Source organism: Nansenia antarctica (assembly GCF_963989245.1).
Source record: "Nansenia antarctica genome assembly, chromosome: 5".
NCBI classification, from domain to species: Eukaryota; Metazoa; Chordata; class Actinopteri; order Argentiniformes; family Microstomatidae; genus Nansenia; species Nansenia antarctica.
This window is the reverse complement of record NC_137690.1, coordinates 38,813,363-38,834,969: the sequence shown is the minus strand read 5'-3', so window position 1 is coordinate 38,834,969 and position 21,607 is coordinate 38,813,363. Positions and strand designations below refer to the sequence as shown.

The window sequence follows — 21,607 nt, the reverse complement described above, 5'->3', positions numbered from 1 at the left end:
GCCCCTTTTCCACTATCGTGCCAGCCCGGGTCGACCCGGGCTGGCCTGCTTCTTTGGCGCTTTTCCATTTGTCAGCCCGGGTCGCCTCGGCTCGGTTCGGCTCGCTTCTTTAGCTACCCTTCGATACCAGGGTCCAAATTTAGACCCGGAACCTTTTTGCCAGGCTGCGTGTGACGTGTGACGCTGCACACCGTTGATTGGTCAATGGAAATCGTCATCCCATGTTCATAGATTTCTTCGCTAACCGCCATCTTGAAATACCACATTCGCTCTTGGAAAATGTCACTACAGTTTCTGTAATAGCTTATTAATAAAGATTCAAAAAAGTATGCTGACCATCGTATTATCTTAGTTTAATGTCATTTCAATGCATCATAGAACTTTTATTTACAACAAGCATAACACAAAAATCGCTATTATGCACCGTCTTTGCCCGTGAATAACACCGGCTGTGAATGTGGTAGAAACACAATACTCCTTTGCTAACTTCACCATCGGTCTACGGTCATTTTGAGCACTTAACCACCACGCTGACACCCCGAGAAGTTATGCTTTTAACCGTAAACTCAATGAACCGGGAGTTCACCCGGCCTCTACTGCTCGCAGCACCGCTTGCTGCTGGTTGAAAGTCCTGTTGACAGCGGGGGCAGAGAAACGTTTTAACAGGGAATTCGCTCCGCGCTGTCGACCATGATAGGAGTGTAGGATCGACACCATTCAAATGGTTTTGGATTCCCTGTCCTCTCCCCTATCCGGACACGTTTGAATTGTTATCCTAACCCACGGTAATCCAAAGTTATTAACCCGCAAAGCACCGCTTGCTGCTGGATGAAACTCCTGTTGACAGCGGGGGCAGAGATTATTTCTACCCGGGAATTCGCTCCGCGCTGTCGACGGTGATAGGAGTGTAGGATCGATACCATTCAAATGGTTTTGGATTCCCTGTCCTCTCCCCTATCCGGACACGTTTGAATTGTTATCTTAACCCACGGTAAACCGAAGTTATTAACCCGCAAAGGGCACCGTGTTTGTCCGTTAATAACACGGCACACAATGATACTACAGTTCATAAAGCAGACAAGTGAAGGCAGTGGTTTTAAGGGTTCAAAAAACATGACTTTATTATGTGTACATAGCTTCCTCTCTCTCTTACTCTTTCTCTCCCCAAAAAATCACGGTTAGTAATATACCACATGCCGAGGAAAAAGTATACGATAGCTTCAAGTTCCTCCATGTCGCTGTTGTTGTGGCTGTGTTGTGTCTCGTGAAAATATACGTCACCACCATGGCGCGCTTTTATGACGCGTAACTCCGCCTACTATCGCCTACTCCTCCTACTAGTTCCTGGTCTGTTGTGTATAGTGGAAAACCAGAACTGTTCAAAAGCGGGCCGAAGCGACCCGACCCGAAGCGACCCGAAGCGAGCCGCTGATGGAAAAGCGCCATAGGTTTGTGTAACACTGTAGATCCGCCACCACAGAACATGACTATGAGCATGTTCACCATGATTAGTACTGAAACATTAGGCAAAATTGTGTCACAGCTTAAACCGTCTACGTGTCCTCTTGACCCTATTCCTACCACCTTCTTTAAGGACATTTTTGAATCTGTGTCTGATGACATACTAGGCATTGTAAATTAGGGATGCACAATATTATCGGCGCCGATATTTATCGGCCCGATATTGGGAAATTAATGTTATTAAATATTTATCGGTTTTATTAAATTTTTGCGGATATAGAGCCGATAATATGAAGCCGGAAATATTTCCGGTTCCGGTTGTCGCGCTCATGATGCTGCGCCTGCGTAGAGCCATGCAGTCAATTAACGGTAAGCTAAGGTAAATAGATAGCCAATGTTAGCTAGTGCTAATGTTCACCATCTCTGTAGTCTGCTCTAAAATACGCAATCAAACAGTGCAGGCAACCCATGCTGTTCTGTGAATGAGACGAGCTATTGACTGATGGCTTTCTACTGCCAAATCATATTATTACAGCAAACATGTCGGTAGTTTGGCATCTGTTCTCTGAACAACAAGGAGAGGCTCATTCCGACATTGACTTCTGTTTTCGTTTTCAAAATAAAAGCGCGAGCTAAGCGTTGTTGAAAATGAATGACACATCGCTAGTCAACTAACACAGCTTGTTTTGTGAGACTGCTAACAATGTAAAGTAGTGTTATAGTTAACTAGGTAACAATGTAAAGTAGTGTTATAGTTAACTAGGTAACAATGTAAAGTAGTGTTATAGTTAACTAGGTAGCAGTGGGGATTACTCACCCAATCCATGCATTGCAATAGTTTGGCTTGACTAGTGAGTGTGATGTGATTTTCAACAATGTTGAAATGTATTTCCTTTTTTTTATATAAATGAACATTTGAAGAGTCAGAAGTGTTCTCTTTGTTGTGTTAACAATAGTGATGTAAGTTAGATTTGGTGAGATCACTATGGAATATTAAATCATCAATATTTGCTCACTACATAGCCTTTCTTACCTTCAGGTGTGCATGAACTACAGGTTATCAACTGTGAAATTATATCTGTTCTCATAACGGTTATCATATCGGTTATCGGCCACGAGAAGCGGGTAAACATCGGTTATCGGTATCGGTTGGAGAAAATGCATATCGTGCATCCCTATTGTAAATCACTCCCTACTTAAAGGGATTTTTCCAGCGGCGCTTAAAACTGCCCTGGTTCGACCCACCCTGAAGAAAAGTAACCTAGATCCTTCTGATCCCAAAAACTGTAGACCAATATCCAATCTCACTTTTCTAAGCAACATTTTAGAAAAGGCAGCGTACAAACAGCTTCATGAATGTTTTGTCTTAAATAATAGATATGACCCACTTCAGTCAGAGGTTTCCGATCATACCACAGCACAGAAACTGCTTTGCTTAAGGTAACTAATGACCTTAAGATTAATGCAGACTCTAAAAAACTCTCGATTCTTGTACTCTTAGACTGAAGTGCAGCCTTTGATACGGTAGACCATTCCATACTTATTGAGAGACTTGAAAACTGGGTTGGCCTCTCAGGTCCGGTCTTAAACTGGTTCAGGACTTACCTGGCTGACCGAGACTACTTTGTAGCCCTTGGTGACCATAAGTCAACAAATTATAGCGCAACCTGTAGAGTTCCCCAGCGGTCCATTTTAGGGCTGGGTTCAAAAAATCGATTTCCCGATTCTGAATCGATCTTCATTGAATGAGCGATTATCGATTCATAAATCCTGAGATCGATCTTTCGTTGTTGTTTTTTGTTGTTGTTGTTTTTTTGCTTCCAGCTTCAACCCGCAACGAGATCTCGTGGCCAGATCTCGCGCTACAAGAATGTATCATATCTCACGCAACGACCAGGCTTAAAGGCAGATGTCTGGGTGCATTTTGGATGTAAAAATTATGACGATAGAGATGAGCAGGACAAAAGCAAAGCCATATGCAAGCTGTGCGCAGTGGAGGTTAAATTTAGTGGAAACACCACAAATCTACGGAACCACTTATTGAGGCCTATCACCCTGACGTGAAACATGGAAAAGCGGATCCGAAACAAGCCTCGCTGATAAAGACATTTGGTTGCAAATTACAATCAAATTCTCCGCGTGCCCAACTACTACAGCGTCGTCAGTGTAGAACCACGCTACGTGTTACCGACACGCAAACAGTTGAGTGAAGTGATAATCCCAGACATGTCCGCGCAGGTGAAACGTGACATTGCAACTTCACTCCAGCCAGCAGAGAGAGTTGCCATAACGTGTGACAGCTGGACATCCAGAGCAATGGACTCGTACCTGACAATCACTTGCCACTTTATCAGCGAAGCTTGTTTCGGATCCTCTTTTCCATGTTTCACGTCAGGGTGATGCCTCAATAAGTGGTTCCGTAGATTTGTGGTGTTTCCATGAACTTATTGTTACTGTATACTACAGTATTTTAATAATCATTGATTTTCCAATTATGTTTATTCCTGAATAAAATCTTCCAATCTCCAAAAAGTGAGAAAGCAGTAATGAAGGGCTTTAGTTTCATGGACATTATGGTTTACAATGTGTTTTTTTGTTCCTCAAAATACCCTCATCTATTGCACTATTTTCGTTTGAGTTTTGCACATTTTTATTTTGTATATAAATATATATATATATATATATATATATATATATATATATATATATTATGCAAATAAGCTATTTGAGACAGTCCTGAGGGATATGTGATGTCTTGTTTACCGATAGGCTATGTTTGTAGCCCCTTTATTTACACTGGCTACAGTAAAGCACGTTAAAAAGCACTTTTTGTAAGTGTCTGATTTAGCAAAATGTTGGTCAATGATGTTAATTTATGTTCCAATAAGAAGTACATTCATGTAACTGCTTTGGAGTCAATTCTTAATGTAAACATTGATATGTTTAACAATGCTACATGTTATAGGGTTCCTTGAACCATTTATAGCATTAGTTCTGAGAATCTCTTCATATTCAAGGAAAATTGATATTGTAACTAAATCGAATCGGAATCGAATCGAATCGAATCGTGGATCGAATCGAATCGTGAGCTGTGAATCGGAATCGAATCGTTTTGGGAAATCAGTGGCGATACCCAGCCCTAGTCCATTTTAGGACCGTTGCTTTTTAGCCTATACATGCTACCCCTCAGTTCTGTTATCAAGAGGCATAGCGTTAACTACCATAGCTATGCTGACGACACTCAGCTTTATATCTCAGTAACTCCCAACGACTACGAGATGATCGACCACCTGATAGATTGTATTGCTGATATTAATATTTGGATGACACAACATTTTCTCCAACTCAATCAAGAAAACACAGAGGTCAGAAATGATCATTGGCGAGAAAACTGGGAGAGAAATTATCTGCACATTTGAAAACACTAGCTCTTAACACTAAGTGTCAGGCTAGGAATCTTGGTGTCATAATTGACCCAGATCTACATTTTGAAACTCATATTAATAATACTATTAAAACATCCTTCTACCATTTAAGAAACATCACTAAGCAGTGTTTCCTCTACATGCATTTCATCGTGGCGGGCCGCCACGATGGAATTTCCTCCGCCACCATTCAGATTTCTCAAAAAAAATAAAAAAAAAGATTTAGGCCGCTTTTCAGACCTTCACAGCGCTAGACACACCCACAAGCGCGAAGCGACGCGCTTGCAAAACTGTTTTGTGATTGGTCGAATACATCTAGGCTGCGTCTAGTCTACAAACTACGATCCTCCACTCCTATCACCGTGGACACAGCAAGGAGCGAATTCCCGGGTAGAACTATTTCCTCTCCCCGCTGTCAGCGGTAAGCGGTACTTTCCTCCAGCAGCGGTAAATGAGGCACCCTTTGCGGCTTAATAACTTTGGTTCTCCGGGGGTTACGGTAAAAATTCCAATGTGTCCGGAAAGAGGACAAGCCATGGAATCGAAAAGTTTTTGAATGGAGTCGATCCTCCACTCCTATCACCGTGGACACAGCAAGGAGCGAATTCCCGGGTAGAAATATTTCCTCTCCCCGCTGTCAGCGGTAAGCGGTACTTTCCTCCAGCAGCGGTAAATGAGGCACCCTTTGCGGCTTAATAACTTTGGTTCTCCGGGGGTTACGGTAAAAATTCCAACGTGTCCGGAAAGAGTCGTGGGAGACGATTTTTTTATTGACAACGGAATTACATGCTGGAAAAACATGCAGACACAGACAATAAGAGACACACGGGAGAAGTACAGGAAAACATTTTATTTTTTTGGGCCATCCTCGAGTTTTGGCTGAAATTACGTCGTTGTTTTGAGCGCGCGTGCGCACGCGCGCGGTCACCGCTACCCGCCACCATTGTAAAAATTCCTGGAGGAAACACTGACTAAGGTACAATAATTTCTCTCCCAAGCAGACACCGAAAAATGTATGCATGCGTTTGTTACTAGTAGGCTAGATTATTGTAATGCTCTCCTGACAGGTCTCCCCCCAAAAAATATTAATAGACTACAAATGGTTCAGGATGCTGCTGCTGTGTCCTTACTAGGACCAAACGAAGAGCGCACATCACACCTGTCTTGAGATCACTACACTGGCTCCCTGTCAGTTATAGAATAGACTTTAAGATCCTTTTACTAGTCTATAAATCACTCCACTGCGACACGCCCAATTACATGGTGGACATGCTCATAAGATACACACCAGCTAGACCCCTAAGGTCTAGTGGCACGGAACTTCTAATAGTGCCAGAGGCTAGGACTGAGAGATTTGGAGGATCAGCTTTTAGCATATATGCTCCTAGATTGTGGAACACCCTACCTGAGGGCCTGAGGTTGTCTAAAACTCAGGACATTTTTAAGCGAGACCTCAAAACCTACTTATTCAATGTCGCCTTTTGTTACGGGAGACATTGGACATTATAGAACTAGGATCACTATGCTATTACACCATACTCTTGCTTTGAGATTTGTGTTGACAGGAAAAAGGACCTGGGTGCTGATCACCCCAGTAGCACCTAGAGCAGTACCAGAACCAGTACCAGGATGTACCTGGACCACCATCAGGTTGCATTGCTGTCATCTTTATTGTGTTGTTGCATCATAACTGCGCTTGAGATTCTCTTTTGGCAGGACCTGTGCCCATGCTGGATGCAGAACGATGCAGATATAACACTACATTTATGGACAGTGTGTACGCCGATAATATGCAAGGAACTTTTCCTGGATACATGGTGTACAGTTTTTTCGCCCTTGCTTGCTTGCTATGCTCCGGTGGTCCTTGGGCCTCCCCTTGGGGACCCCCGGCTGCCCCGTGTGCCTGGTCTGTTCCGCCGCCGGGGCACCTGCTTGGCCGTCCTTGTGCTGGGCCTTTTATGGTCTGTGCTTGCTTGGCTGGGCCGGGTGTGCTGGTGGTGGGGCGGGCTGGGTGTGTGGGGCGGTGGGGGCTCCCCGCTGGGTGCTGGTAGGCAAACTGGCTAGTAGTCGCTCTATGTGTAGAGGGCTACAAGGGAATTTTCCTGGCTACATAGTGTACAGGTTTTTACTTTTGCCTGCTTGCGGCTCTGTCAGTATTGATTGATTGATTGATTGACTGAGAATGTTTATTATGTGAAGCGCATTGAGTTGCATCTTGTAAGAAATGCCTTATACAAATAAAATTTGATTTGATTTGGTGGTGCTGGTGTTGGTGTTGTTGGTGTTGCTGTTGGTGGTGTTATTGGTTTTGGTGTTGGTAGTGTTGGTGGTGTTGGTGGTGTTGTTGGTGGTGTTGTTGGTGGTGTTGTTGGTGGTGTTGGTGTTGGTGTTGGTGTTGTTACCTGAGCAGCACTTCTGGGCGGCGATGTTGAGCAGCACCTCGGTCCATTTGGGGGAGGCCATCTTGGCCTGGATGGCCTTGGAGGAGACCACCCGCCTGAGGAACACCAGGAAGTCCCCCAGGTGCAGCTCCGCCGTGTGCTGCTTACGCACCAAGGCTGGGGACGGAGCGACCAAACCACCTCAAACACCCCGTACACCAACACCCCTCCACTGAGAACCAGGCGGAGGCTGGCGGAGGTAGACATCGGAGGACGGGGCTCATTGGAACGCACGGAATGGACTGAGGAACGGTATCAAACACGTTGCGTTTCCTCGTTCCGTTGGCGTTTGATAGCGTTGCTCGTTGTGTCCCGTGCGTCACAATGAGCCTCCGGTCTCTACCTCCGCCGGCATCTGCTGATCAGAACCCCTGTGGTCACCTTGTGTCGGAGGTTCAGTTTTCAACGTAGCAGCTTTACGTGAGAGAAACACTGGTTGAGACCTGGCGAAACAGTACTTGCACACATTTCACGTGCATTATGACCCATCCATCCATCCATCTATCTACACACCCACCCACCCACCCACCCATCCATCCATCCATCCATCCATCCATCCATCCATCCATCCACCCATTTCAAACCAAAGAACCTGACACTAAAACTCCATGTCTACCTCTGAAGTCCTTCTTCTCTGCCTCCGCCCCGTCCTCCTCCTTCTTGTCCTGCTCTTCCTCCTCCTCCTCCTCCTCCTCATCCTTCCCGGCGCTGAGCAGACTCCCCCCGGCCTGGGAGAGCAGGTTCTTCAGCTGGCTGCACAACAGGTCCAGCAGAGATTGGACCACCTTGGGACTCAGCTTATCTGCATAGGTCCTGGAACCAACACACAACACAGACACACGGCAGGTCAGAGGAGGTGGAGGGGGGGGCGGGTAGGGGTGTGTGTGAGTGTGTGTGTGTGTGTGTGTGTGTCATGAACACGTCTCCTCGCTTCCTCTCCTCTGTCCTCTACCCGCTTCGTCCCTCTAACAGAGTCGCAGGAGAGTATGGAATGGGAACAGTGTTTCCCATAGGATTGTTGCGAGACTGTGGCGTGTGGATCAGGCACCAAAAAAAGTCTGGGGAAAAAACGCAACCTTACCCTAACCCTAACCTTCGTAACCTGATTGTTGCAAAACATGAAAACGGAATTGGCTACAGACGTATTGCACAACTTCTGAATCTTCCAGTAAGCACCATTGGGGGCATTGTCCGTAAGTGGAAGCAACATCACTCCACCATCAACCGGCCACGCACAGGAGCTCCTCGCAAGATTTCTGATCAGGGAGTCAGAAGGATACTTAGAAGAGTAGCCAAAGAGCCAAGGACCACTAGGAAAGACTTGGAGGCAGCAGGTACAACTGTGACAGAAAGGACAGTAGGCAATGCACTCCACCGCCATGGCCTCTGTGCACGCTCAGCCCACAAGACTCCACTACTGAAAAAAAGACACGTTGAAGGTCGTTGAAGGAAGTTTTGCCAAACAACATTTGGACAAGCCAGTGAACTAATGGGAGCATGTACTCTGGTCAGATGAGACCAAAATGTTACTTCTTGGCTGTCACACAACACACCATGTTTGGAGGAGAAATAGCACTGCACATCACCCGAATAACACCATACCAACAGTGACATTTCGAGGTGGAAGTATCATGGTGTGGGTCTGTTTCTCCTCTCGTGGTACTGGCAGACTTCATATCATTGAAGGAACAATGAATGGAGCCATGTACAGAGAGATTCTTGAGATGAACCTGCTGCCATCCACCTGAGGATGAGACGTGGGTGGACCTTCCAGCAGGACAACGATCCAAAGCATACAGCAAAGGAAACTCGCAATTGGTTTCAGAGAAAGAAAATCAACTTGTTGGAATGGCCCAGTCAATCACCTGACTTAAACCCAATTGAACATTTGTGGAAGCATCTGAAGATCCAGATTCACAAGAGGGCCCCCCGCAATCTTCAAGATTTAAAGACAATCTGTGTAGAGGAATGGGCCAAAATCACACCCGAATACTGCGGGCGATTAGTTACTTCATACAGAAAGCGCCTTGAAGCTGTCATTACAAACAAAGGCTTCTCCACTAAGTCAGTGTTTCCTCTATATGCATGTATTGGTGGCGGGCCGCCACGAATGAATTTCCTCCGCCACGAATTGATTCAGTCCACAAAAAAAAGAATAAAAAAATAATAATAATAAAAAAATAATAATAAATATATACATTTTAGCTGATTAAAATATATCTGATCCTAGATCAGCGCTATAATGGATGTTGACTAAAAGTGCACCTAAATCCACGCCCATCTCTCTCTAACCGCTGATCCAAAATCAGATTAATGACATTAGGGCTACTCCTGATTGGTCTAAATGTGAACCGGCATGAGAACCGTGCAGACTCAACCATCCCCGCTCAGCTTCCGAAATGCTCGGCCGCCTGTGTTTTCTCCTCGCAAATAACGGGCTAAAAGTCACCGGTAGTACCATCTAAAAGATACAAAAAGCTGATCTAGCTAGCTAGGTGCACAAATAAGATATCACATTAAATAACAGCGACAGATGGATGGATTTTTCAAGAAAAAAGATGTCCCAGACACTTCAAACATTGCTGAAGCTAGCAGTGGCTATGAGCGATACGAAACTGCATGGCTGGGTGTCGTATTGCAGGATTTAAGTTTCTCTATATATTTCGGGACGAGGAGCAGCATGGCATGGTCGGACCTTCCCAGCGGTGCCCTCGGGAACGAACGGTAAGCCTCATTGATAGTAACGTAGCAGTGGTCTAGTATGTTAGCTCCTCTGCTGGGGCATGACACCTGTTGTTTGTAATTGGGAAGTTCTGTTGGTGTGATTAAAATCGCCGAGCACAATAACTGCTGCGTCGGGATTAGAGTTTTCCACAGAGGAGATGTAGGTAATACTTGGGACATTGCAATTGAAATTGCGTTCAAAGTAAAACACACACATGCAAATATTGACAGTAGAGCTTGGCTTGATAGTGTATATCCCCACTGTGCTGGGTCGCCTCCACACCTGGCACCACAGGGGCCCGTTAATAAGACTGCTGTCTGTGGATTAGTTCGAAAAAAATGTGTCCAATACAACGTTGTAGTTGTTTAGTACAAATGGGTCTATAGCAGCTAGGTAACATTAGTCCTGTATCAGAGTTGTGTTGTTGGGTCTTGTAGCAGGGTTAGCTATAGCAGCTAGGTAACATTAGTCCTGTATCAGAGTTGTGTTGTTGGGTCTTGTAGCAGGGTTAGCTATAGCAGCTAGGTAACATTAGTCCTGTATCAGAGTTGTGTTGTTGGGTCTTGTAGCAGGGTTAGCTATAGCAGCTAGGTAACATTAGTCCTGTATCAGAGTTGTGTTGTTGGGTCTTGTAGCAGGGTTAGCTATAGCAGCTAGGTAACATTAGTCCTGTATCAGAGTTGTGTTGTTGGGTCTTGTAGCAGGGTTAGCTATAGCAGCTAGGTAACATTAGTCCTGTATCAGAGTTGTGTTGTTGGGTCTTGTAGCAGGGTTAGCTATAGCAGCTAGGTAACATTAGTCCTGTATCAGAGTTGTGTTGTTGGGTCTTGTAGCAGGGTTAGCTATAGCAGCTAGGTAACATTAGTCCTGTATCAGAGGTGTGTTGTTGGGTCTTGTAGCAGGGTTGGGTTAGCTATAGCAGCTAGGTAACATTAGTCCTGTATCAGAGTTGTGTTGTTGGGTCTTGTACAGTTGCTCAAAATGCAGATAAGAGAAAGTATAGGCTAATATCAAACAACAATCCTAGAGATGACTAACTCAAACGTACGCATAACTAAATAAAAGCAGGCCAACTAACGACAGCTACACGCCCTCAACTGGGAACATAAAGGATAAATGAATTTTGCAATCGAACGTGTCCTACAGCGACAGCTGGTCGTGCAAATGAGGATCTGGGAAGATTTTTGTAGCTTTTTTTTTTTTTTGCCATCCTCCCTCTAGTTTGAAATTCGGTCGTTGTTTTGAGCACGCGCCCGCGTTTCATGCGCGTGCACGCGAAAAAAAAATTGAATTAATTTCAGTTAGTGTGTTCAATACTTTTTTCCTGTTTCATTCCGCTTTATTACACATAACATTATTTACATATGGACTTTAATGTTTAGATTTGTTGTCTGGATTGTTTGAGCTAATACCAATTTCACTTGAATAGGTTCAGTGGAAATACATTTACTGGACAAAATGTTGATGTGTTCAATACGTATTTTCCCCACTGTATTTGCAATCATCACCATCACTACCCACCTACACATATGCGTACACACACACACCCACACACACACACCCACAGTCAGCCACACACACACACAGACGCATTTCTCCCTGTCTCACCCCCCCCCCCCCTGCCCCCCCCCCACCCCTGCCCCCCCCCCCCCCACACCTACACCCCCCCCCACACAGGCGTCCCTCCCTGTCTTACACCCCACCCCCACACCTACACACCAGCCCACCCAGACGTCCCTCCCTGTCTTACACCCCCCCCTACACCCACCCACCCAGGGCGTCCCTCCCCCTGTCTCACCCGGTGCTGATGGCCAGTATCTGCAGCAGGCGGGTGGAGGCCACCTTCAGGGCGGTGGAGAGCTGGGAGACGCCGGGCCGCTGCAGCAGCTGCAGGGGCTGGCCCAGCATGGTCTCCGTGCCGCACAGCTGGGACAGCACGTTCAGCAGGCCCGACGAGATGGCCAGGGACACGTCCACCGGCTGGTAGCGCACGCTCAGGGCAAACACCGTCACCAGCAGGAGGCGCTGCTGAGCCTCTGGAGAGAGACAGAACCCAGAGAGAGAGAGGGGGGGGGGGGGAGAGACACAGAGAGAGAGAGAGACAGACAAAGAGAGAGACAGAGAGAGAGAGAGAGAGAGAGAGAGAGAGAGAGACAGACAAAGAGAGAGAGAGAGAGAGAGAGAGAGAGAGAGAGAGAGAAAGGGGAGGGGGGGAGAGAGGTTTTAAGAGAGAGGAAGGACCTAATCAAATAATAATAACGTGTTTATTTTTGGATAGCGCTTTTCTCAGTACTCTACGTTCCACGGACAGAACACAAGGATAGAGAGATACATAAAAAGTCATACCGAAAGCACAGACAGTAAAAAAAATAAAAGAAATAATGCTAAAAATAGTTCAGACGGGTTTGTGAGGGACCGTTTGAAGGAGGAGAGCGTTCCTGGACTCTTTGAAGCGGGTTTGGGAAGAGTGCCTCAAATAATAATAATAATAACTTGTTATATGTATAGAGCTTTTCCTGCAAACGTTGCAGCTCAAAGTGCTCCAATCATTATAGAATCATAATTCAATGATTTAGTCATTTAAAGGCAATATTAAAAAGATGGGTTTTTAGTCTTGACTTGAACATATTTGCTGAGGTTGCATCCCTAATGTAAACTGGCAGTGCATTCCACAATCTGGTGCATAAAATGAGAATGCAGCCTCACCAAATCTCTTCTTTTGTACATGTGGTACACAGAGAAAACCAGCGTCAGAAGACCTGAGAGCTCTATTGGGCTGATATGCTAGCAAAAGACCTGAGAGCTCTATTGGGCCGATATGCTAGCAAAAGACCTGAGAGCTCTATTGGGCTGATATGCTAGCAAAAGACCTGAGAGCTCTATTGGGTTGATATGCTAGCAAAAGACCTGAGAGCTCTATTGGGCTGATATGCAAAAGGACTTTCAGATAGAGCGATGGGGAAGAAGTAGGGCTGTCCCAAACGACAATTTTTCTAACGATTAATCTAACGAATATTTTGTCGATTATTCGGTTAGTCTAGCGACTAATTTAACGATTAGTCTAACGATTATTTTTTTGCTGTTCGATTAATGTATCACTTAATTTTCCCCAAATAAATGTCAAAAACTTCTCTTATCAACATTTCAGTATTTTATTCAATTATTCTTGCACTGCAGGGCAATATTCCACACAACAAAAAAGATCCTCTCTTTCTTACAGTCCAACATAAAATATAATATTATAAAATATAAAAGTTAACTTCAAGTAAAAGGAAAAGTGCAAGGAATGCAGTAAATTCTGTAAAAAAGTAAAATTCTAACCGGAATACCGTATACTCTCAGTAACAATCTTTAACAATAACAATCTCAACATAAAATATAATATTATAAAATATAAAAGTTAACTTCAAGTAAAAGGAAAAGTGCAAGTAATGCAGTAAATTCTGTAAAAAAGTAAAATTCTAACCGGAATACTGTATACCTCTCAGTAACAATCTTTAACAATAACAATCTCAATAACAAACATAACATTCTCCCCCTCTCTCTGCTCTCCCCCTCCCCCCTTAGCTCTCTCCCTTCTCCCCCCTCCACCTTAGGCATTACTGTGGAGGAATGTGAGCATGTCCACATGCTTAGAGGTCAGGCTTGCCCTTTTTTTTGAAACGATGTTCCCAGCAGCTGAAAAGAGCCTTTCAGACGGAGTGGACGTTGCAGGGACAGACAGGTAGGACTTGGCCAGCATAGCCAGGGAGGGGAACCGTGCTGCGTTTTCCTTCCACCAGTGTAGCGGGCTCTTATCCCTTGAAACGTTTCGTTCTCCAAAATAAACTAACACCTCATTCCTCACAATGTCAGTGTCGGTGTCACTGTCCTCGCTGTTTCTTTCCTGGGCATTGTCTTCCTCATTGCTGTGCTGCTCCTCTGAGTCTGAGCCTAGCAATGTGTCCAGCACAGACACTGGCATCTTAGTCCTCTTCTTTGAAGCTTCTGGCTGGGCACTGGCTGAGCCATCCTGCCCCACAGAGAATAGGAAATGTTAGAATAGGTATAGCATAGCATAGAGTACAGCACAGTGTTTTATTTGTACAGTATAGTATAGTGGATAGTGTACATAGCCTTTATTTATGTAAATCAGCTCCTTTCCCTTTTTTTTTTTTTTTTCTTTCCTAGCACCAGGGGAGCCCCCCCCTCCCAAATTTCGTTGTTTGGTACCTGTACTATATCAATGACAATAAAGACCATTCATTCATTCACTTGCCTGTTGAAGCTGTTCCTTCTCTCTTATTTTGGCTTGAAGTGCAAGAGTCTGAAGTTTGACTTGCACTTTTAGGATATCTTCTGACGACAGGAACTTTAGCTTGCGGAACCTGGGGTCAAGGGCAGCAGCGATGACACACACATTTTGACCATCTTCTCTGAATGTGGCCTCGTCCTTCCACCTTGAAGCTATCTCCTTTGCTGCAGCTGTTTGGAAAGAGTTGATGGGAGCAGACTCGAAGGATGTTATCTGTGTGGTTTTCAGGAGGCCCTTTACCAGTGGAGGTAGAGCAGAGACTGTGACATAAGCCTCTCCACTCAGGAAGACAGTGGCTTGCTCAAAGGGCTTGAGAACTTGCTCCAGTTCCTCCAGTAGGGTCCATTGGTCATTTTTCAGGTCCAGGTAGTGCTTTCCTCGCTGTGTGACATGATGGTCTGAAAGGGTTGCGGTCACCGGCCACCGTTGCTCCAAGAGGCGACTCACCATGTAGTAAGAACTGTTCCATCTTACAGACACATCCTGGATCAACTTATGTTCAGCTGTGCCCCATTGCTTTTGTTTATCTTTGAGCTTGCTGCTGGCGAGCTCACTCCGCTTGAAGTGTTCTACCAGGCATCTTGCAGCCCCCAGTGCCTTGCTTATCTGGGGGTCCTTCTTCAGGGCGTGGTTGACCACCAGCTGGATTGTATGGCCAGCACATCGATGTGAAGCAACTCCATTCCTCTCTTCCAGGATCCTGAGAGCTGCCACCACATTGGCAGCATTATCATGTACAACAGCCAGGACATCATCACTGAGAGAGAAACCACACCTCTCTGCTGCCTCTTCCAACCAGCCAGCAATGTTTACCGCTGTGTGGCGCTCCTCAAGCGGCATCGTGGTCAGACTGTATGAAGTCATCTCCCAGTCTTCAGATATAAAGTGGCAGGTGACTCCTAAGTACGCCTCGGTGGCAATACTTGTCCAAGCATCTGTGGTGAGTGTGATTTTTTTATTTTTTATTTCAGATTTCACCCTCTCTATAGTAGCCTCGTATTTTTTCTCCATCAAATTTGTGAAGTGGTGCCTGGAGGGAAGTGTGTACCCTGGGTGAAATGTGTTGATCATCTCACGAAAGCCTTGACCCTCCACAATAGCAACAGGTCTCATGTCCTTGACGATCATCTGTAAGATGCTGTTAGAAAGCTGAGCAGCCATCTGGGGTGTGCATGGAGTTGTGCTCTTTTTGTGGAAAAAGTTTTCCACACTGCTTTGCTTCCTGAAAATAAAAAAAGCACACCTTTCTTATCATGTGTAGGCCCCTTAATTTCCACCTCACTGCTATGTTTAGCCAACATGGCCATTTAGAAGTCTGTCCATCACCACAACACATAGCTAGCTAGTAGCTACATGGCTAGCTAACTTTACTCTCGCTGCTATGTTATGAATAGCTAAATTGATGCTAACGTAGCATGCGAGCTACGAGCTAGATAACGTACAGTAGGTGCGAGCACCACAATAACAATAGGCTAGTAAGGCTACCGTAGCTAGCCAGCTACATAGCTAACGTTACTAACACCAGAAGACAAGACATACAAACTGTGGTGAGCTACATTGCTTGTGTGACATTAGCTAGTAGCTATCTATTTTTCACTGATACACGGCCGGAAAAGTGAACAGAAATACAACGCTGACTTACGGTGCTAGCTTGCGGCTGTCTTCACAAAGCGCTCCAGGATGCTTTCGCTTCAAGTGCTCGTTCATTGAGGTCGTACTGCTGTGATAGGACAATTCATTTTTGCACAGTTTACAGACCACCACATTGCCATTGGTTTCTTTTTTTGTAAAGTACTCCCATACTTTGGACGATCGTGGGCGAAGTCTTTTAGCCGCCGGCTCTTCCTCCGTGTTTGCACTGGTCGCAGCCATTTAGTTTTTTACGACTAACCGACGCATTTTTTACGGCAACCGACGTATTGACGTAGTCGATGACGTAGAATAATCGTAACAGCCCTAGGAAGAAGACAGACCTATGTGGTGGAGGAGTGTGTGTGTGTGTGTGTGTGTGTGTGTGTGTGTGTGAGACAGACCTATGTGGTGGAGGAGTGTGTGTATGTGTGTGAGACAGACCTATGTGGTGGAGGAGTGTGGGTGTGTGAGACAGACCTACAGGTGCAACTCAAAAAATTAGAATATCGTGCAAAAGTTCATTCATTTCAGTAATTCAACTTAAAGGGTTAAACTTAAATATTATATAGACTCATTGCATTGTACATATACATGATTATACTTTTCAGAGGGCTGACATTTCTGTATTTAAAATCCTTTTATTATTGATTTCATGTAATATTAAACATTTCTGAGATATTTAATTTGGGGTTTTCATAAGCTGTAAGCCATAATCATCACATTTATAACAAATAAAGGCTTTAAATATCTCGCTTTGCATGTAATGAGTCTATATAATATCTAAGTTTAACCTTTTAAGTTGAATTACTGAAATAAATGAACTTTTGCACGATATTCAAATGTTTTTAGTTGCACCTGTATGTGGTGGAGGAGTGTGTGTGTGAGACAGACCTATGTGGTGGAGGAGTGTGTGTGTGAGAGACAGACCTATGTGGTGGAGGAGTGTGTGTGTGAGACAGACCTATGTGGTGGAGGAGTGTGTGTGTGAGAGACAGACCTATGTGGTGGAGGAGTGTGTGTGTGAGAGACAGACCTATGTGGTGGAGGAGTGTGTGTGAGAGACAGACCTATGTGGTGGAGGAGTGTGTGTGTGAGACAGACCTATGTGGTGGAGGAGTGTGTGTGAGAGACAGACCTATGTGGTGGAGGAGTGTGTGTGTGTGAGACAGACCTATGTGGTGGAGGAGTGTGTGTGTGAGACAGACCTATGTGGTGGAGGAGTGTGTGTGTGAGACAGACCTATGTGGTGTTTGTTGGCCTGCAGGGCTCTCTCCAGTGTGACGGACAGCTGCTGGTAGATCTTGTGGACGGCGGTCTGGATGTCCATCTGAAGGGTCCGCTTGGCCGCCTTCACGCCGTCCTGCGGGGGACGACACCACGGCGTGAGAGGACATGTTGTGACGTTAGAATTATAAGGTTCTATCTCAATTTTTGGTCAAAATTGAGTTTTTTTACATAATCTGATGCTTTAGGTGTTTATTAATGCCTGTGTGGTGTTGTTTTTAAAATGTTGACATTTTTGAGTTAGTAATGAATAAAATACAAAGGTTCCATCTCACAAAACATAATGGAATGTAAAAACGTTGACGCTCAATATCTCTGAACTACCCTAGACCGAGATAGAACCTTATCATTCTAAGCTCACGATGTGTTAAATAGATTTGGATGAACCAGCAGCAGAGGGAAAAAAGCACTGTGTGGACATCAGGGGAGGCGGCGGAGGTAGACATGGGAGGACAGGGGAGGCTGGTGGAGGTAGACATGGGAGGACAGGGGAGGCTGGTGGAGGTATACATGGGAGGACAGGGGAGGCTGGCGGAGGTAGACATCGGAGGACAGGGGAGGCAGACATGGGAGGACAGGGGAGACTGGTGGAGGTAGACATGGGAGGACAGGGGAGGCTGGGGGAGGTAGACATGGGAGGACAGGGGAGGCTGGTGGAGGTAGACATGGGAGGACAGGGGAGGCTGGTGGAGGTAGACATGGGAGGACAGTGGAGGCTGGGGGAGGTAGACATGGGAGGACAGGGGAGGCTGGTGAAGGTAGACATGGGAGGACAGGGGAGGCTGGGGGAGGTAGACATGGGAGGACAGGGGAGGCTGGGGGAGGTAGACATGGGAGGACAGGGGAGGCTGGTGGAGGTAGACATGGGAGGACAGGGGAGGCTGGTGGAGGTAGACATGGGAGGACAGTGGAGGCTGGTGGAGGTAGACATGGGAGGACAGTGGAGGCTGGGGGAGGTAGACATGGGAGGACAGGGGAGGCTGGTGAAGGTAGACATGGGAGGACAGGGGAGGCTGGGGGAGGTAGACATGGGAGGACAGGGGAGGCTGGGGGAGGTAGACATGGGAGGACAGGGGAGGCTGGTGGAGGTAGACATGGGAGGACAGGGGAGGCTGGGGGAGGTAGACATGGGAGGACAGGGGAGGCTGGTGGAGGTAGACATGGGAGGACAGGGGAGGCTGGGGGAGGTAAACATGGGAGGACAGGGGAGGCTGGGGGAGGTAGACATGGGAGGACAGGGGAGGCTGGTGGAGGTAGACATGGGAGGACAGGGGAGGCTGATGTTATTGTTATCATCATCACCACTACCACCAGTGATATGAGGCATTTTTGTGTGCCTATCAATTTTTGGGGTGTGCCTTAAATATTGCAATATTCATTGTTTAATGTTAAACATACTTTAAACTGCCCACTCTCAGTCACCAAGGAGTGAACAAGACAAGCTGTAGGAGCAGGCACGTACCATATGGTATGTGCCTGCTCCTAAAGCTTGTCTCCTAAAGCAAGTCTCCTGTATCCTAGACTAGAGTTAAACTGGTCTCACTGTTACTTGATCTATGCTATATTATAGCATATATTATAGCATACTGTAGATCAAGTAACAGTGAGACCAGTTTAACTCTAGTCTAGGATACAGGAGACTTGCCTAGGGGTCAGCCGAACAGAACAGCATGGACACAGGATAGAGCCATGTATGGGAACCAACCAATGTCAATATTGGAAGTTGCGATGGACAGACGTAAAGCTATTCTCTCTCTGTGAACAAGTATAGAAGCTGGAACAAACATCAGTACATGGCTCGGTCCAAATCATCCATGATTATGATTCAGCCTTCCAGGGTATATACAGGAATCTGGAGGATAATTTCAGGACTTTTTAAAGACCGTGTCAATATTTTTCCAGACCTCACTGCCACTTCGAGCTGTAACCGTTGACATCAGTGACACCTTTAACTTAATCGTTTTAGTTTAGTTATGCAATAGACTAGACCACTATCATACAACAGAATTTCCGGTTCATCTTTGTTTTTTAATAAAAACTAATAAATTCACAAACTTTTACTAAAAGTTTTTAGGACTCAAACTCTTTGGACAGAGTCTAATTCAGAAAAATACCTACAAAATTCAAGACCTCATAAAATCGTGATAAGACTTTTTAATACTTATTAAGGGTCTTGATTTTCCCAAAATTGATTTATCAACTTGTAATACTTTTCAAGACACCGCGGATACCCTGACCTTCTCTCTGAGTGATCAATGTCATTTCCGGCCCCCCTGACCGAGGAGGAAAATATCTCCTTATAACAACCATCATCCCCACCACCACCCTCCCCCTCCCCCTCCTCCTCCTCCTCCTCCTCCTCCTCCAGCCCCCCTGACCTGGTAGTGGTGCAGCTGGACGTTCTCCCCCTTCAGCCCCCCCATGCCCACGGTGCCCAGGCCGAAGCAGCCGGCCAGGAACTGCAGCCTGACAGAGGTGAGCAGGGAGGAGGACTGGAAGGCTGCGCTGGGGCTGGGCCTCCCGGAGCCTGGGGGCTGGGAGGAGGAGGAGGAGGAGGAGGAGCAGGGCTGGAACACACCGCTGGGCCGGCCCAGGCCCGGCGCCTGGCTGCTCTTCTCCTCCATGCCGGAGATCAGAACCACGATCTGGTGCAGCGCCTCCAGGCGCAGCTGGACGGACAGACGGACGGACGGACGGAGGGACACACACAGACACACAGACACAGAGACAGACACACAGACACAGACACACAGACACACAGACACAGACACAGAGACACAGACAGACACACAGACACAGACACACAGACACACACACAGACAGTCACAGAGACAGACACAGAGACACAGACATAGACACACAGACACAGACACAGAGACACAGAGACAGACACAGACACAGACACAGAGACAGAGACAGACACACAGAGAGAGGCAGAGACAAACACACAGAGACAGACACAGAGACAAACACACAGAGACAGACACAGAGACAGACACAGAGACAGAGACACACACAGAGACACAGACACACACAGAGACAGAGACACACACAGAGACAGAGACACACAGTCACAGACACAGAGACAGACACAGACACAGAGACACACACAGTCACAGACACAGAGACACACACAGACACAGAGACAGACACACAGACACAGTTATTGAGTGACATATCACAATAAGAAGAATCTGTTCGCAGGTAAATGATCGGACCAGGCCCAGACCAGGCCCAGGCCCAGACCAGGCCCAGACCAGGCCCAGGCCCAGACCAGGCCAAGGCCCAGACCAGGCCCAGACCACCCCCGCCCCCCCTACCTCGGCCCTGCTCTGCTGCTGCTCCATGGCCAGGGCGGTGCCCTGGGGGCTGGTGGACATGCTCTCCTCCGGCTCCCTGAAGGCGGGGGCGCCGCCCACGTCTCCGCTGGTGAAGCTGACGATGTTGTCGATGAGCGCGTGCACGCCCAGCGAACGGCTCAGGTCCAGGTCCGACTCCTCGTACGAGTGGGCCGAGCCGTACAGGCGGTCCCGGCTGTGCTTGGCGCGGAACCACGAGTCGGCCAGGGAGTCGGGGGAGCTGTGGAGGGGGCCTGGGGGAGGAGGGGGGACGACAGAGAGCGCTTCAGACACACTACCTTGCAGACTCCCTCTGGTGGTGGTGGTGGGTAATGGTAGCTATTCTAAAATCTCCATACAATGTGGGTCATAAAACAGAAAGATAGGAATAAATAAATAAATATCGATCTATAAATGCCATTCACGCTGTAGACGCTCTCATTCCAGGGCTGGCTCTGACACTCCATGCTATGAGCCTTCATAATAAGCCATGATATGATATTGCATCTTTTTTTCACATGTGTGTATGTGTCTCTCCCTCTGAGACCCGCGGGGATGCTGGAGGGGGGGGGCGCTGAGATGGCGGGCAGGTATGGGACCGGCGCGGTGGGACAGCCAGCGCTCTACGAGTGTCTGGGTGAGTCATCGAGCGTTGGCGAAGAGGGGGGGCTATTATTAGGCCGTCCCCGGACCCTGTCAAGCAGCAGTGCGCTTCTCACACACACACACACACACACACACACACACACACACACACACGCAGACTAATTGGGTCTTGTTCTACCGGAAACGACGCAGTTGTCATTGTTTGAAAGCGTCACTGTGCAAAAAATGGTCGAAACATTCCAAAAAGAAAAAAAAAAGGGGAATCATGGGGTGGGGGGGGGTCGGATGAATGACACGCCTAACGTGAGACCTCTGAATTATAACAATGACAATAAAACTGAAACACTAAATACGAAATACTACTAATACTTATAAAATAAGCTACGTAGCTACTGTATTTA

The 21,607-nt window shown here is 46.6% G+C and overlaps 1 protein-coding gene across 1 annotated transcript in view; it reads right to left on the bottom strand.

The window, feature by feature from the left end:
* Positions 1 to 21,607, bottom strand: part of herc1 (HECT and RLD domain containing E3 ubiquitin protein ligase family member 1) — a 215,688-nt gene that overhangs the window by 127,978 nt on the left and 66,103 nt on the right. Inside the window, exons 28-33 of the mRNA XM_080532022.1 lie at positions 20,583 to 20,854; positions 19,641 to 19,931; positions 17,218 to 17,338; positions 11,851 to 12,088; positions 7,944 to 8,140; positions 7,289 to 7,444 (exon numbers count right to left, since the gene is read on the bottom strand). Of these exons, the coding sequence (XP_080388148.1) occupies positions 7,289 to 7,444; positions 7,944 to 8,140; positions 11,851 to 12,088; positions 17,218 to 17,338; positions 19,641 to 19,931; positions 20,583 to 20,854 (1,275 nt within the window). The remainder of the gene's footprint in view (positions 1 to 7,288; positions 7,445 to 7,943; positions 8,141 to 11,850; positions 12,089 to 17,217; positions 17,339 to 19,640; positions 19,932 to 20,582; positions 20,855 to 21,607) is intronic.